Source organism: Lonchura striata, chromosome 6 (genome assembly GCF_046129695.1).
Source record: "Lonchura striata isolate bLonStr1 chromosome 6, bLonStr1.mat, whole genome shotgun sequence".
Classification (NCBI taxonomy): Eukaryota; Metazoa; Chordata; class Aves; order Passeriformes; family Estrildidae; genus Lonchura; species Lonchura striata.
The window spans coordinates 12,206,805-12,221,413 of NC_134608.1; the positions used below are offsets into that span (position 1 = coordinate 12,206,805).

At 46.8% G+C, this 14,609-nt stretch overlaps 1 protein-coding gene across 1 annotated transcript in view; it reads right to left on the minus strand.

Moving 5' to 3' along the window:
• Nucleotides 1-7,449, minus strand: part of EVL (Enah/Vasp-like) — a 138,335-nt gene extending 130,886 nt beyond the window's left edge. Inside the window, exon 1 of the mRNA XM_077783966.1 lies at nt 7,385-7,449. Within this exon, the coding sequence (XP_077640092.1) occupies nt 7,385-7,389 (5 nt within the window). The 5' untranslated portion in view covers nt 7,390-7,449. The remainder of the gene's footprint in view (nt 1-7,384) is intronic.
• Between the last annotated feature and the right edge of the window lie 7,160 nt (nt 7,450-14,609).

Genomic DNA, 14,609 nt, shown 5'->3' on the forward strand with positions numbered 1-14,609 from the left:
TGGTTGTCATCCTCAGAATCGCTTTTTGAACAGGAGACTTCAATCCAGCAAAGCAAGGACTTCAACAGGACCAAACTTAAGCCTTAAATCCAGTGCTAGACTGAGACCCAGCTACTTAACATCTTAATTCCCTCTCAGGTAATAATTTTTATCCTCCAGCAGATAAAGCAATGATGCCAAAAAGGCAAAGAGATTTAGCAGCTGCAGACCAGCCCAGGAGGTACAGCATGCCTGCACCATGGAGCTCACCCCAACAACAAGGACTGGGTCTGACCAGCCTTGCTGCAGAAACACAAACTGCTGAGCACCTCCCTGTGCCTGCCCCACGGCACACCATGGATCACAGTACTACACAGCTTGCTTTTTTTTTCTTTTCTCTTTTACTCTCTTTTCACAGAAAAAGATGTCTATCCATCCTGACACCTACATGAAGCTGAAGACAGAAATATAACAGTGAGATCTCAAGTTGCAGGAATGACACCTACTGCCTGGGAAATGAATTGCTCACCTAAACGAGATCAAACTCAATGGTGAGAAGCTTCCACAGAGCAAACCAGTACGAAGACATGAGCCAGCAATGTGCTCACAGCCCAGAAAGCCAATTGAATCCTGGGCTGCATCAAGAAAGGGCTGGCCAGCAGGTAGAGGGACGTGATTCTGCCTCTTTCTTCACTCTGATGAGACCCCACCTGCAGAGCTGCACCCAGCTCTGGGGTCCCCAGCACAGGAAAGACAGCGACCTGTTGGAGTGATTTTTAAAGTCCTTTCCAACCCAAACCATTCTGTGGTTCTACAAAACAGGTCCAGCCCCAGTGCTGACTGTGAGGGTGACCACATGAAAGCTCACAGTCAGGGAGGGAGGTTCAGTGATTTAAGAAAGGTGTTTAATTATTGACAAACAGTATATATAGCTCAGGTCAAGTAGAAAGACCTCCATCATGAACTCAGGTGAAAATTACTAATAGCATTCCCTGAAGAAATGGTTTCTTGAGCGTTTCAGGTGCCAAGGAACACTACCACAACCTATCTTATATACACCCTTTGCTCATGGAAAGGGAATTTTCTTTTCTTCTGTCTTTCTATGTAAAACTTCATGACCCAGCTCATCCTACCAAACCACAAGTGGCTAAATCAGCACAGCTGAGGGGAACAAGAATGGGAACTCAGGAGAAATATATAAGCTAACACTGAACTTGAAACAAATGTAATGCTTGAATGCCTGCATCAAGAAGGAAAGTCAAAAGTTTCTGGCGGCCACATGTTACAACTTTAGGACTATGAAATACCCAGAGAAATGTAATGCTTCACTAGTTGTTGTTGTAGTACAGAATGGCACTCTGGATAGCCAGAAATGTGAAAGTTTCCAGGCTCAAATGTTTGGTAAGGCCTTGCCCACTCTCTCTCCTCTGACTAATAAAAATAGATATCCTTAATGCTCCTACAGCTCTCAAATGATGAATAGTTTTGGAAAGACTGTCAATAATATTCCAAGCATTTGCCCAATGCAGAAATGCAAAGTTGCACAGGAAGAAGCATTCTGCAGTGCTAAATACACCAGAAATTGAGGGAAAAAAATAATTAAACTGTTTTCAGTTTCACAGGGTCACAACCTGGACTGAAACACACTTCGAGCATTACTGGGTGATGTGCACACACAGCCATGAACCCGGAGCTGCCACGGGAACCATGAGGTTCCTACAGCACAGGGCAGAGATGTCCCCAGCAGCCCAGCTACAGGGAACACTGCAAAGCTCCCGTGGGCTAAGAGGAAGAAGGCAGATGAACCCAAGCAAGGCTGTGTGCTGCCATGACTTGCACCCTGGCAGCCTGGCTGCAGGTCTGGTGTCTTCTCCCAGGGCTGCCCGGTGACAGGGACACGGCTTTATGGGTGTGCTGATGGTGGTTTTCAGTCCCTTCCCCTCGTTACAGCACATCAGATCAAAAAGCAGACGAAATGGAAGTCTTGGGTAGGTGACTGCAGATGAAATCTGCCTGAGGGTGAGCAACGAGCCCAGACAAAGGAACAGTGGCACAGTTCCTCCACCTCTCCTCCCTACTCCTGAGAAACTGAGTCCAGGCCACAGGGCTGAGAAAAAGAAAAAGAAGGGAAAGAACTGAGGGTCCTCTGAATTCTGCCAAATGATGACTATGAACAAAACGAAAAAAATATGAGGGCAATACCAATGTACAGCAGGGGCAGTCTTTGCTGCTTATCTACTGCAGTGAAAGACAACACCAAAACATCAGAGATGAGATTTTCTTAAATGCAAATAAAGAGTGGATGAGATAATACTATGGTTCTGATTCCACAAAAAAATCTGAAATATTTATAATGACCTTCTCAAAAAAAGAAAACCTGCAACTCGTTCAACTTATTTTATTTCATCTTATTTTATTTCAATTCTGTAATTATTAAGATTAAAAAATAGTTATAATTAATTTCATTTTGGCAGCAGTTTTACAAATATTTTTGAAAAAGGTTCCACACCACTCCTTACACAGTGCTCAGAACTGAGGGAAGCTATGACATTGTAAGAAAAAGGAAAGAAATCATGAAACTTGAAAGATACAGGAAATTATGTGAAACTGAATTGTGTTTGCACTTTGGAAAGATTTTGATGATTTCTTACTAGAAACACAAATATTTAAAGTCAAATACTTCAAAAGAGAGAAGTACTGCCCAAAGAAGGAGCCAGCCATGTGCAGAGAGACTATGCAGACACCTTTAATTGTGACACACTTTAATGGAGCTGTTCTATATCAGTGTTCCTGTTCAACATGGTCTGAGACACCCAGAACCAGACAGAAGGGACACACCACACAAACCCACTGAGTTAAACAGACCTGTGCAAATCTGAAATATTATCTTCAGCCTCAGTCATACCACTACAAAATACAAGACAAAATACCAAAAAAAAAGAGGAAATGAACAAAAAGATGTCCAGGATCTATGCTTTATTTTAAAGAGTGGGAAAAAAACGTTGAAAGTATGCAGAATAACAGCATGAAAGAGGCACAGCTGGCCTGCCTGTTCAGTCAGGGAACACTGATGGGAACCCAGCATTGCCAATGGAACACCACTGCTGCCTTTACATGGCCACAGCCACCGTGGCACCACCTTCAGTGGAGGTCCAAAATCTCCTGACAACGAATTTATCTGCAGCTAGAGCTTACCTGACCCTCTAAAGATCAAGGATGAGCTAACAAAAGCAATTTTCTATCAGCAGCACAGTACCCACACTTGGATTCTGCTGCCCAAACCATGACAGGCAAAGGGCTGGGAGCTTTCCTTTCAAGAGACACTGGCAGAACTGCGAGGCACAAGCTCAGCTTGAAAGGCTGCAAACCTAAAATTATCCAAAGGCAGGCTGGGGAGGGTGGTCTGACAGCTCCCAGCTGACCCCAGGCATACACAGCCACACATACCACGATGCCACAGCACACAGCAGGAGTCAAACATGGCAGGACAGAGCCTTTGAATTAAACAAAAATTAGCTAGGTTGCAGGCATATTGCTCCAGCTCAGAAATCAATTGCTAAGTGACAAGGTTAAATTATATTTTATAGCCAACTTGATTTTATTATCCATTTCAGGCTGTGCTCCTGCTTTTCTACTGGAAACACTGAGCTACAAAGTCCACCAGTCCAGTGAGGTTGGTAACTGCAAATTTGATGATATTATAAATAAAAACACCACATTCTCTCTTGTTTTTTACAGATGCAAGTAGAAAAAAACAGTAAAGAGAGAAAAGTTAGAAAATGACACTGCATACATGTAACTCCAGTTACCCTCCATGCAAACTGAAAGAACTGGCAAGACTCTTGAGTTATCTCATGAGCTGCTTAATTAATAGAAAATGGGGAGGACACTGAAATGCTCAGTACGTTGTGTTTATTGGTATAAATGTACGGGCTTTGCTTGTTTATGTCTGAAAACAAAAGGGTTAAGAAGTATACTTTATATACCTTTCCATTACTAAAACAGATTTATACTATGAATATTCAGTCTTCTTTTTCTCAACATATTGCTCCATCCATTTAAATTAGAGCTAAATACAACATCTTTTTCAGATTTCCAGTTGATAGCCATATGTCAGATCAAAAAGGCTGACTTTAGCTGAACTCTAAGGTGCCCAGGGACACTGTCTTCCCCCATCATTTCTGTGCTGAACTCATTACTCTGGCCTGGATGAAAGCGTGTTATACCACAAAAAAGTTAAGAGATATAGTTCTAATCTGAATAATCCTGTTTAGAGCCTGGTTCCATCTCCAGATATTAACTGTATGTTCTGTTTGGAAAAAAACTAAGTGCTTAAATTGAGAGGCTTCCCCCTCCTCCCCCATCACTGCCTCAGGAGCACAGAGAGCAACAATCACTACAGCCATGGCAAAAGGAGAGATGGATTTTTTCAGGGATACACAAAAAGTGCTATGTCTGGTTTTTATTTTTAAGAATAGGGACCACTGAAACACAGATGCCTTATAAACTACAGGTATGACTAAAGAAATTATAGGTTACACCTCTGTTGACAGAATGTAAAAAATTTATTTTCACCTACAGTGATATTCATAGACATTTTCCCAAGCATGAGCTAATTTTGTTACTTCTAAGAATAAATTAATATTTGCTGTCAAATAACCACTACATTTCTTGTACTAAAGAAGTATTTTTGTGTACTAAAAAACAATAACACCTCTGCACTTTAACATTTTCCACACAGGGACCCTAATCCATTTTTGAGGCAGAACATCTATTATAATCTGTTTTCTTCCTAAGGTGGCTGGTACACCTACTATTCACACACTTCATACCTTTGAAGTGAAGACATAAAGAATTATCAAAAAATTGAAACCATCACATAAATGCAATAGTGCAAAGAATAGCACTGTAATCTATCCACCACAAAAAGTGGTATAAATAAAACACACATGGCTAAGCAAATGTTTCAAGGAGGTTTTTATTAAATGATTATATGGCCTGCCAGGGTATTTTGGAATTATACAGCCTGTATTTATTAAACAAGAATTGTTATTGGAAAAGGTTTTAGGTGATTTACTGACAAGTACAATCTATTCAGTAATGTCTGTATATGCAAAGGAAAAAAAAACCTGTAATGGAAGCGTTTAAAAACAGGAATCCATTTTAAAAAACCCAACAAATTAATAATATACATTAAGCATGAAAGTGATATTTATAACAAAAGACTACTTTAAGTGTGATGCACCTGCAGATGCCAAGTGTGAAGTGGGGAAAGCAGGAAAGGGCAGCTGCACAAGGACACGCCCAGCAGCACACACAGACCAGCTCTGGCTGCCTCACCTAGAGCAGAGGCAGCCTGGGGCAGCCTAGAACAGCACCCCCTCCATCACTGTCAAAAGTGAGGATATGGGCAAGTTCTGGAGCCTCTCCTGGAGTTAAGCTTTTTTCTTCCAAAACACCCTGTGGCTGGCCTCCTCTGAGAGTGCCCAAGCTCTCCTGGTGGGGATCACTTTGGGTACATCATGATACTCTAATTCACAGTCTGTCTTGGTGGGATTCTCTCCCCTCTGCCCTCTTCCAACAAAGCGCAACCACCAACTGAGGAAGTTCATGTGGAGGAGAACATCATCAATGGGAGAAACCCAACATCACTGCAGCCTTCCAATCTGCCCATGGTGCCTCCCTGGGGTGAAAGATGGGCTCATGAGTCAGTAAGACAACTTTCCTTCTTCCTCGGGAAAGAGCTCTAGCAACCCTTCTGCATGGGGCCAGAGTTCTCCAGCTGGGCTGCCAAGTGAGCAGGAGGGAGCAAGGGAACATTCCTTACCATCTGTTGTGTTTGATGACTTCTCCCCAGAGGTCTCTGACTCGCATTCTGGTCAGACCAGGTGAGACTGATGCAGACACACCTTTTGCACGGAGACCAGAGACACATGACCACCAGATACATGACACAGCAGGTCTGTGTGCTTTTGGCCCTCCCCAAGAATGTAATTTTAATCAAGTGAGAAAAATTAATGTTAATGTTAATGGCTAAAAAAATCGATGCAGCTCCAAGTCTTCAACACACATGATAGTGCCAGACTAAATGTAACTGCAAATGTAGGCAAAGGCTTTTCTGGACTCCCACTGCACTTGCTAGGAGCAATGCCAACCCTGCAATTCAGGAATCGGGCACCACAGAAAGATATTTGGCTTCAAACTGCACTTTCCATTTTTAAGGTTTCCTAAAGCAATTTTATTTTGCTAAAGATAATTATTAAGTGGAAAAATTCACTAGTATTAAAGACGAATCAGGGGCTGGGCTGCTCCGAGATACTGACAGCCCAAGTGAACTCTACTAAATGAGGGAAGAGAGAGGTTTGGACGGGTACAAACCAAGCCAAATAACGCTTCCCCTCCATCGTTCCACCATGAAATTGGGTTGGTGGAGCTTTTCGCCCTTCCTGTTCACACCTGGCGAATTGACCCCGGGACAACTCCGAGCTGTAGCACCGCTGCCTGGGAGAGGGGCACTGGCGGAGCCGGCACGGCCCATGCTGGATGCTCTGGAGCAATGCCCCATCTCCGCTCCTCCGCTGAACCCCTCGCTCCCTTCCTCGCACCGCGCTCTCCTCGCCGCCCCCCGGGCTGCACAGCCCGGCTCTACCGGGCGGATCCCGGCTGCGGGGCCCGGCATCTCCGGGCAGATCCCAGCAGCAGCAGGGCCGGCATCTCCGGGCCGATCCCGGCTGCACGATCCGGCAGCACCGCGCACATCCCGGCTGAAGGGCACGGCAGCAGCGGGCACATCCCGGCATTAGGGCACGGCAGCAGCGGGCACATCCCGGCTGAAGGGCACGGCAGCAGCGGGCACATCCCGGCATTAGGGCACGGCAGCAGCGGGCACATCCCGGCATTAGGGCACGGCAGCACCGGGCACATCCCGGCATTAGGGCACGGCAGCAGCGGGCACATCCCGGCATTAGGGCACGGCAGCACCGGGCACATCCCGGCATTAGGGCACGGCAGCAGCGGGCACATCCCGGCATTAGGGCACGGCAGCACCGGCACATCCCGGCATTAGGGCACGGCAGCACCGGCACATCCCGGCATTAGGGCACCGCACGCCGCGGCAGCTTCACAGGCGCTTACAGCCTTTTGTAACCGCCAGATAATCTGTCAGATGGACTTAGGCACTGACAGTCAAACATGCCAAAAACGTCACCACCCACTCCTCCTATCCATCCGGTGAAGGACTAGGAAGCGCCGCATTGCTTAACCTCTCCTCCGCCTTCCAGTGGCACAGGAAATCCCCACCCCCACGGCGTGACACCGCCGCGGGGACCAGCGGTCCCCCACCCGCCGGCTGGAGCTCCGCGGCCGCCCTGCCCGCGGCGCTCGGCGCATCCCCGCCCGCACTCACCTCATCTTCCCGGCGGGGCCGGGGCCGGGCCGCGGCCGGGGCCGGGCGGTGGCGGCGGCGGGACGCGGGGGGCTCCGGCGGCGGCGCCGCCCCAGCGGCAGCGCCGGGCCCCTGGGCGCTAGCCGGGCAGCGCGGCGCCGGGCAGCCCCTCCGCCGGCCCGGCCATGTTGCCGGTCCCGCCCGGCTGCGCTGCCTGTGTCTGTGTGTGTGGGCAGGACAAAGCAGCGCCGCCGCCGCCGCCCGCCCCGCTCCGCTCCCACGCGCGGCGGGGCCGCGCCGCCCCGCCCCGCCCCGCCCCGCCCCCGCCGCGGCTGCCGGGGGAGCCCCGGCCCCGCCCGGCCCGGCCCGGCCCCGCCCGGGTCCCCGCCCGGGTCCTCGCCCGGGTCCCCGCCCGGCCCGGCCCGGCCCCGCCCGGGTCCCCGCCCGGCCCCGCCCGGCCCCGCCCGGCGCAGGTGGGGCGGGGAGCGGCCTCGCACCCTGCGCAGCACCGGCCGGCGGCTCCGGGCTCGGCCGGGCTGCCCGGCCCGTGCCGCTGCGGCTTGGCCGTGCCGCGTCCCGGCTGCAGCGCCGATGGTGGAGACCTCTCCTCTGCACAGCGCTGTCCTGTGCGGGACAGAATCGGTGCTTTTGTGGGTACGAGTAGGAGCAGAAGTGGCATTTCCAGCTAACGCCGGAGGGCAGCTGTGTTCCTGCTCCCTCACCCTTCCCACTTGTCTCAACGAGTGTCCCTGCGAGCTCTTGCCCTGCTTTCAACCTCGTCCTTTCTCCACACTCGCCTCCCAGCCCTGGGCTGCCTCCAAGTCCTGTGTTTCTCCCACCCCGCTCTCCTCCCCACTCCCGAACCCGCTGCCCTTCTCTTTCCAGTCAGCTCGTGCCAACTCCCTCGTCCAGCCCAAACCACAGGTTGATGGCATTGACGAGGCCCAGAGCCTGGAACTTCCCTTGCACCTCTCCATGTCTCTTTACCTCTTCTCATACATCACCCAGTAGAAAAAAGATTATGTTGAAATTGGTATCACTTGAATATCCTCAAGGATCTGCCATGATACAGGACAAAATTATGCAGTTGTTTCGCAGGTCGTCCATACATAGGTCCCCATAACTTGTTTGCCATTTCTCAAGAGTAAAAGGCTCTTCACTCTGACTCTCTGTGGATCATCTCCCGCTGATCTCTCCCAGTTCTGCATCACACAGTTTAGACAAAAAAACCCCCAACCAACCATGTCCCACAGCAGGCTGTAGGTCTCCAGGCAGCTGGCACGTGTGTGCACACGGTCTGTCTGGGGCAGAAAAGGCTTCTGGCCCTGTCCCTGCCTCCGTGTGTCTGTGTCCCAATGCACGCCGCCCCCATCGCTCCCTGAGACCCGCCTCACCTGCATGTGCCGGGAAGGGCGAGGGAGCTGCGCCCTGTCCCTGCGTGCAGGGCTGGCTCTGGGGGGTGCAGCCAGGGGGGCTGGGAGGGTGGGCTCTGGGCAGGGTGGACCAAAGTAATAGGGGCCATTTTCCACATAAATACATTTTTATTTCAATTTCTCTGAAAAGTTTATATACTCATGCCAATACAACACTTAGTTTTACTGCAGTAGTAACCTATGCAACCCGAATAAATGTTGCAAAAATCAAGCCCATAGATTTGATGACCTACAGAGCTCTTTCATCACTGGCTTGTCAAACTTTGCTGCTGTCCACTGCACCTTCATACCAAATAAAATATACTACAATAACAACAACAAAAATATGACAGCAACAAACCCCATGGTAGAAATCACATATATGCCTTTTATTCAAGGCCATGCTTGTTTCTTGGTGGCTAATACATATCTGATATCTGTTGTTTTCAATTATCATTAATATGTTAAAAAAATAATTAGAGACAGAGTTACAGGGGTAACTTTGGGGGCTGGGGGGGAGGGACCCCCACCACTTCTGTGCCTCACAAGCACAAATCCCAGCTCATGCTTTCCCTGTCCCATAGCAGGTCTGCTCCATTCTCTTCCCAAGTGACCCCAACAATGAATCTAAGCTCATTTCAGATAGAGAGGGTCTCCTAAAGAAGCTGCTTCCCTTATATCTAAGGGGCCTCCTTGTTTGTTTGAAACCAAAATGTACAGTCCTTTCTCATTAGCAATTATCCTAAATCTCGTAGGAGGCACAATATGCATAGTTTGTATAAAGAAACAATTGTGTCAGACCACAGATCTGATATGCAGCCTCCCCCAAGTGACAGTGGCTTGGAGAAACTCATCCACATAATTTCTGATGAGGTTGCTGAAGGTAGTAAGCATATGAAGAAATAATGAGCAAAAATAAAACCTATTTTCTTATTACTATCATCTGACTAATCCTTTAGAGTGTGGGTCACTGACCAGCTCATGGGACATATGGGAGACAGCATAAGGCAGGGAGGATGCTCATTAAACTGGAGAGTTTCATGGTAATACTAGAATTTAAAACTTGATTAAAATAGAAAATCCATATGTGATTTCACTGATAATATGTTTTTTTAAAGTATAATTTCCTTAAGATAGGTTTATACAGGCACAAATCAAACAGGCAAATAAATTTATGTAAATCATACTACATTTGAGATATAAAACTAGAATATTTAGTTTTATAAAAGCAAAACTGTCTTCTGCAAAGACTTTTATCTGTGCACCTTGGCTGCACAGCACAAAGGGGCACAAAGAGCTGCAATCACAGCCACCATGTGCCCCAGTACAGACACATCCAGCCCTGGCAGCTGCCCACAGGGGACTGCAAACTACCTGGAAAGGACAGGGGTGGCTTCTGCCACTTACCACTCTGTACCTGCACTGTCTCCTGGGCACAGGCACTCTCTGTCCCTGGGCAGGCTGCAACACCTCACTGGATATAAACTTGTGCAGCATCTGAAAAGTGTTGGGAGGCTTAATTGCCCATGAGGTGGTTGAGAAGTGATGCAGCAATGCAGTGAGGTTACTAGACTAGACAATTATATTTGCTGTTTTATTTATTCTTACAGAAAGAAGCAAGAGAAGAAAGACAGATACCAGTCTTGCTGGCCACTAACTGCACAAAAATAGAGCAGCATTAAAAACCTTTCTTGTATCAAAATCCATGAGGCTTCTTATCAACATTCATTGGCTGACCAGCAGATCACTGTGTTGACAGAAATACATGACTGGACCATGTAATAATTGTTTTGCTGGGACAAATCTGATAATATATTGCAATCAGAACTGTATGTCTTCTAAGAGACTTAAAGCTGGTTATTTGTATTGACAGATATATAACCTTTGACTGTAGTCTTGGTAATTCACCCGCTCTTTGCCCAAGGGGAAATCCTGACCCACCAGGGTGGTCTCCATCCTGCTGGACTCATTGGTCTTCCCTCTTCCCATTGCACCTCTCCCTATCTGCAAATTCTACTGCAGAGCCCAGCAAGGACCTGTACAAGAGAAGTGCTGTCCCTACAACTGCACCTTTCCCAGCTGGGACCTCCTGCATGGCAAACCCTGATGGATCTGCTGCCAGGCCTCTGGGTCCTGTTTCAGAAATGCCCTGGAGCCTGCTCTGTTTGTTGTTTCAGAGATTTCATGTTAGGAGGGGAGGAGGAGGAGGAAGAGGAGAAAGAGGATGGCCTTCTTATGCAGTCACACAGCCTGGGGCAACATCCTCTGTAAACATCCTCCTATCAGGAGCTCAAGGTCATCCAGCCGTTTTTCTCAGACTCCATGCCATGTCCAGGCTGCTGCAGCAACAGTCTTGTGGTCATTTTTTCCCACTGAATTTGTCCAGCTCAGAGCTTTCTCGTGAAACACTGGCACTTTCCTGTGCACTTGTCCACAAAACAACTTCTTTTCAAGGAAAACAAATGTCCACAATAGTTTGTTTTATTTTACACACTTATTATTGGAAGGTTTTCCTAAGCAAGGAGGATTTAGCCTTGTGAAAGTCACCCTTGAGAGGTGACTTTATATATATATATATATATATATATATATATATATATATAAAGTGTATATATATGTTACATCCAATAATATATGTATGCTTTTATTTCTAAGAGGAATTGTTTCTCAGACAGTAACATGACCCAGAACCTTTGCCAAAGATGAAGTTGTATGATTTCACAGACACCTCACTGAGGCAGAAAGAACATGATTTTCAATTTCAGGTGCAAAGGGAGATTCAAAGATCCCCAAAATTCAGAGAGGTTCAGCCCTGGATGTTGGGTTTTCACCCATCACCACACCTCTATAATCTTTGCACCATTTAGCACATCTCAGGCTTGTTGTGGTAGTCCAAAGGAGCCATGGTGAAGTCACTCACTGTCTGCACCTGGATTCCCTTAGCAATACTTCATCCAGCTCTGGGATGAAGAAGAAAGGATGAGAAGAGAGTGGAACAAAGAATCAAGTAGCAGAAGAGCATGGCAGGTACTAAAGGGAATAGGAAAATGGAGACTACAGAAAAATGAAGGAATTAAGTTTGGAAATTTTACTTTTACAGAAGGAGATAAAAGGAAATTACATGAAAAGGAAAAAAATGAGGAAATCATGAAGAAAGGAAAGAATTAATATAGGAAAGGGCAGAGAATAAGTAGGGAAAATAGACTGTTAATATAATTTAATTCTATTTTACCACACTTCCTCCAGTGAAGATGGGAGCACAACTTTGCTTTCAGGGAGATAGTCAGTGCCTCCTCTTGGAAAGGGAGGAGCTCCCTGGCACTTTTATTTTTCCTGTTATGCCTTCTGAGAGCAGGGTTTACAATCACTAAGGGAGGCTGAAGCAGGAAGCTGCAGACTTCCAGGCAGCAGGGAGGAGCTCTGCCTCGCAGGCAGACCCTGGGGACCTGTTCAAGGCCAAAGGTGACCTTCCCTCTCACCCAGACCCAGCAAAAGGGGAGTTGGCATGGGGGGGATGCTGTGCTCCCAAAGCCACAGGCAGCCGGGGCTCTCCAGGCTGCGGAGGCTGCGTGTGGCCAGGTTTTGTGCTGAGCAGGAGCTGCACATACGGGAAATGCCACAGGGCTTTCCACTTCTGTAGCCTCCTGTCAGCTCACTCTCCAACTGCTCGAGCTGTAGACAGAGACTCTCAGACAGAGCTCAGCTTCTGCTCTTTTTAGGTGCTGTAAAGAGGCCAAAACACTTGAACCTCTGGTGCAATAACTTTCCCTGTGGTTATACACTGATGTCATAAATACCATGTTATAACGGCAATGAAAGCTGATGAAAAGAAGCAGGGCAGGGAGGAAGGAACCCTAAAATGATGACATTTATCTCAATGAGAAACTGCATCCAGAAAGAACAGCCAGGAAACCCATTTTGTAGAGGGGAGTTCTCTTCAGGCTCGTGCAGACTGTTCCCCCCTCAGCACATCTCTGCAGTGCAAGGGCAAATCAAGGCAACGGCAAATTACAATAATCTAACGTGGCTGCAGAACTCAACTAGGCTTTTTAATTTTTTCTTTCTAACTATAATGACTGAACAGCCTGAAGGAGATTTCTTTATCCTACAACCTGGAATTTGGAGCAACTGACAGAATCCACAGAGCAGATGAATTTGCTTCCCTCTGGCTACATGCTTATTCTAGGTAATTCCAAAGGGCAGATTTAAAAAAATGTTCCTCTCTTACATGACCGTGATGAAAAGCTCATGATAAAAACCCATTCAGTTGCATAGACCCAGAAAGCAGGTCACCACTCCCATGGTTCTGAGCTCAGCACCTCAGACTAGACCCAAAGTGGTAGCCTTTAAGGACAGATATGTCCACTACAAACAAACAGAAATGTCTAAATTCCTTTAGTGTGGTCTGTGGTCAGCCAAAAGATGGTGGAATCAAACTGCTGTGAAGCTGGTGGGGAAGAACCACTTGAGTCCAAGACATGAAGCTTTCCTAAGAAGACAGACAAAATGTGAGGTCCCAAGGAGTGCCTACAGCATCAGGTGACACTGACAGGCACTGCTGAAAGGAGGCCCCTTCTTCTACATTTGTCAGGAAACGGGGATCACAGTGCTGTGAACCATCCTGATTGACTCAGGTTTCCCAAGTGGCTTTTGAAGTGGCCAAAGTGGCCCGTTGCTATCACTGCTGACTCAAAAAAGGTCTGTCAGAGCTAGATGGCAGCTTTGGCTGCACTGCCATTGATATCTTCATGCAAATTACCACTTAGTCTTCTGCAATTATTTAATTAATTCAGGGGCAAAGTAGTTCCATTAAGAAAAATGAAATTGCCGCAGGAGTTCATGACTAAGGAGAAACATAAATCTGTCCCAGCAAGAGCATGAACAGCTAATGTCCTCACTCACCCAGCAGCCTCCAGCCACAAGCAGACATCTGGCAGTGGTTCTGTCCTTCCCCCAGGAGCTGGCTCCTCATCTCCCATCTTGTGGATGAGGAGGTGCCCTGGCTTGGGGCATCTCTTGTGCGGGGCAGCGGGGGCTGCATGGCAGCGACCAGACTGCCCCGGCACAGCCGTGAATCCCGGCCAGCAATGGGAGGAAAGGATTTCAGTTCAGGCTTCCCATAATTCTGTTCTTCCCACTAGTAATTAAAGTGACATTTTCCTTGCCATCTGTAGGATTTTTTGACGATGCAATTGAGTGATCTGTCAACAGCCCCGTTTCCAGTAGAAAACAGAGCAAAAAGACTGCCTGCTTCCCTGAGCAGAACCAGAAGAAATTAAAAATGTCAACTCTTGTGAAAATGGGGCTGTTTGCCCTTGCAAGCTCTTGCACATGAAAATTCTGAAGGAAAATAATATCCTCTAATATTAAATCTTCTCAAGAATAGAAATCATCCAAACATTTCACACAGGAAATATGACCTTGAATTAACAAACCCCATATTAATTACAGTAGGAAAAAATCAATTTTAACAAAATTTATTTGCTCCACAAGGATTTTTTTTAAAGAATTTGAAACTGTAGTGTTTTTTAATTCACCAGCATTGCAAAAACTATTTTCTTTTACATTTATCTCCTTCTTTGCTTTTTTTTTTTTTTTTTTTTTTTTTTTTTTTTTTTAATAGAGTGACTGGTTTTTGTAGTGCTTATCTGCTGGATTGTTAATACCTCTCAGGTTTCAACAACCTGTCAAAACCAAGCACTATGATAAACATTTATGTAATATTAATATTTCAGAAAATAATTCAAATAGTACATATCAGATTAGTTGAAAAAGGCTGTAGTTTTGTTATCATACAAAGATATCATTTCTGAGTAAAATAAATATATGAAGAC